This window comes from Orycteropus afer, unplaced genomic scaffold (genome assembly GCF_000298275.1).
Source record: "Orycteropus afer afer isolate SDZICR_OR568_19922 unplaced genomic scaffold, OryAfe1.0 scaffold00854, whole genome shotgun sequence".
Taxonomy (NCBI): Eukaryota; Metazoa; Chordata; class Mammalia; order Tubulidentata; family Orycteropodidae; genus Orycteropus; species Orycteropus afer.
The window spans coordinates 105,150-108,226 of NW_006922441.1; the positions used below are offsets into that span (position 1 = coordinate 105,150).

The 3,077-nt window shown below is 60.8% G+C and overlaps 1 protein-coding gene across 1 annotated transcript in view; it reads right to left on the minus strand.

The window, feature by feature from the left end:
• The window catches only part of ODAD1 (outer dynein arm docking complex subunit 1), a 36,847-nt gene that overhangs the window by 13,501 nt on the left and 20,269 nt on the right, over positions 1 to 3,077 (minus strand). The window contains exons 8-11 of the mRNA XM_007958105.1: positions 2,671 to 2,805; positions 1,962 to 2,044; positions 1,306 to 1,474; positions 597 to 720 (exon numbers count right to left, since the gene is read on the minus strand). Coding sequence (XP_007956296.1) covers positions 597 to 720; positions 1,306 to 1,474; positions 1,962 to 2,044; positions 2,671 to 2,805 — 511 coding nt within the window. The remainder of the gene's footprint in view (positions 1 to 596; positions 721 to 1,305; positions 1,475 to 1,961; positions 2,045 to 2,670; positions 2,806 to 3,077) is intronic.

The following is a 3,077-nucleotide window of genomic DNA, read 5'->3' on the forward strand; positions in this document are numbered from 1 at the left end:
GGTGGGACTGTGAAGTGATACAACCACTGCAAAGCAATATGGCGATTCCTTAGAAAGCTGGAATTGGAGATACCATTTGACCCAGTAATCCCATTATTAGGTATATATCCTAGAGAGGTGAGAGCCAGGACAGGAACAGATACATGCACAGTCATGTTCATCACAGCACTATTTACAACAGCAAAAAGATGGAAACAATTTACGTGCCCATCAGCGGAAGAGTGGATGACTGAACTATGGTACATACACATACTGGAATGCTGTGCAGCACTAAAGAATAATGTAGAATCTGTAAACACCACATAATATGGATGAACTTGGAGGACATTATGCTGAGTGCAATAAGTCAATCACAGAAGGACAAATATAGGATTAGTTCCTTGCTGTGGAGGGTCAAGCAAAGGTTTATATATGCAGGGAAACTTTGTTAGTTGCCAGGGGTGGGAGGGAAGAGGAGAGAACACTGCAAAAAAAAAAAAAAAAGACCCGTGTCACTTTAGTTTTGTCTATTTCACTGTACATAAATTATATTTCAATAAAATGCATTAGAAAGGAAAGAAAAAGTATTAGTTTTAATTTGCTGGCTGACCTCTCACTGCTGGTGATGGAAACTGCTCAGTGACACCCCCCCTTCAAGGGGCCCCGACGGCACGTGCCACACCTCCCATACCTTGGACACGGCCTCGCCCACAGTGCCTGGGTTGTCCTCCACCTGGGCAGCTGGGTGACAAGCGTCCAGTCCTCATCACCTAGCACAGGGCTGGGCACAGACACCGATAAGCCAGCTCCCACTGCGTGCCACCAGGTGGCACTTCTGCTCATTGTCTCCCTGCCCCCACACACACTTCCAGTCTCTGTCGCTAGCTTTCCATTCGTCGTCCCATCTAATCCTCACGACAGTCCCATGCAGGCACACTGTCACCCCCACTTTCAGAGGAGGAAATGAAGAGAGCAAGAGGAATCACACGTCGAGGTTCACAAACGGTGGAGCTGGGAGTCAAACCCATGCCTGGCTCAAGTCCACTGCACCGAGGCGACCTCCCCCCGAATAAGAAATGCAGTGATGGCTGGGTGCCGGACAGACGGACAGACGTGGGATGCGTGGATGGATAGGGCATATCTGAGATGGACGGATAGATGGATGGATGGACGGACGGATGGATGACACGGGATGGACAGATGGGCAAGGGCACAAACTCATCACGGAACCCGCCCGGCCAGCCCTGGGCAGGGCCCTGCTCCTGCTCGTCGCAAGCTTGCAAATGCGGCAGCTGGGGCAGGGCGAGGAGCCGTCGGGGCGCTCACCGGCCTTCAGCTTCTCCAGCAGCTCCCGCAATTCCTGGAAGCGGGCTAAGAGGTCCGAGGCCTCTGCGTCCACCTCGCCCACACGCTGCCGCAATGACGCCTGCTGCTGCTGGCGAAGAGAGCTCTCGGCTTCCTCCTTGGCACGGGCGCTCGCCAAGGCCTCCTGCATCTGTCGGGGAAACCGGGACGCTCGGCAGGGCGGGGCTGAGGGGCGGGGCCAGAGGGTGAGAAGGGCGGGGTGTGGAAGGGGAGAGGGGCGTGGCCTGGAGAAGAAGGCAGAGCCTGGAGGATAGGGAGCGGGACCTAGAGTAGAGGGGCAGGGCTAGGAGAGACGCGGGTGGGGGTGAGGGTGTCAGGGAGGGGGCGGGGCCAGGAGGAGAAGGACGGGGCCAGGAGGAGAGGGCGGGCCTAGGATGGGCGGGGCTAGAGGGCGGGACCGGGAGGGTAGGGGCATGACCATTAGGATATGGGCGGGGCCATGGGAGAGGGCGTGTCTAGGAGGGGCGGGGCCGGGAGGAGAGGGGCGGGGTCGGGAGGAGAGGGACGGAACACGAGGAGCTGGGGCTGTTGCGGAAAGGAGGAGGGAGGGAAGCAGGAGGCAGAAGGGAGGAGCCAGGTGATGTGGAGGGAGGGGGCCAGGGGAGGGCCTCGCTTACCTCCTTAATCTCCTCCTTCAAGTGCTCCAGCTCCGAGTTCTGCTCATTGATGAAGTTGAACTCCGCGAAGTTTCGCTCCTCAACTAGCGCAGCCAGGCCCGGGTCCAGAGAGACAGAGACAGAGTCGCAGAGGGACGGGATGGAGGTTTAAAGACAGAAAGACCACAGAGAAATGGAGAGGAGGGGTCCCGGAGACGGAGACACGGATAACGACGCAGGGGACACGGAAACACAGAGCAGGTCCGAGAGCGAGAAAGGACCAGGCACAGAGCGAATACCCGCGGAGACGCAGCAAGCCCGCGAGAGACGGGGCGACACGGGCAGAAACCCCGAGAAACAGCGCGCGCGAGAAAATGGCAGAGGTGGGGACCGGCAGGAACAGAGACCCGGAGACAGAGGAGCGCGGGGACGAGGGGCGAGGTGAAGGGGACCGGCGGCCGCAGGCACAGGGGGAAGACACGGCGATGCGCGAGGCAAGCACCGGCGGACAGAGGGGGAGGGACACGCGAGGCCCGAGCCAGAGGTGGGGGGAGGTGGGCAGGGAGCAAGCGACACGCGCGCGATCAGGGCCCGGCCCACCTACTGCCCCGCGGCTGCAGGCGGAGGCGGTGTCGAGGCCTGCGTGCAGCTGGACAGTCGGGACTTGATCCGGAGGCCCGGGGGCGCGGCCCTCGGACGCCCCTCGCCGCCCAGCCAGCCCCTCACTCACTCTCCAGATATTTCTCCACCAGCGTGTCCGGGTCACTCTCCCCAGTCAGCTGCGACAGCTTCTTCAGGGCGTCCTCATACCGCAGCACCAGCTTCTCCTGGGAGGTCTTGCGGAGACCTTCGGCCACCTCCCGGGCTGGGGACAAGGAGCAGTGAGAACCGCGGTTGGGGTGGCCCTGCTCGGAGAGCGCCCCCGTGTGGCCGAGCAAAGCCGGGCTGCGCGCGCGTACCGCCTTCAGCACCCCCAAGCGCCGCTCCCAGACCCCGCCCCTTTGAGGCCCTGCCCTTGCTTCCTGCAGCTAAGGCCCCGCCCTCCCAAGACCCTCCCTTTAGAGATTCCTCCTCCTCAGCCCGCCCCTCCCGGGCCCCGCCCAGCTTCCGAGGTCCCACCCATCTAAGGCCCCGCCC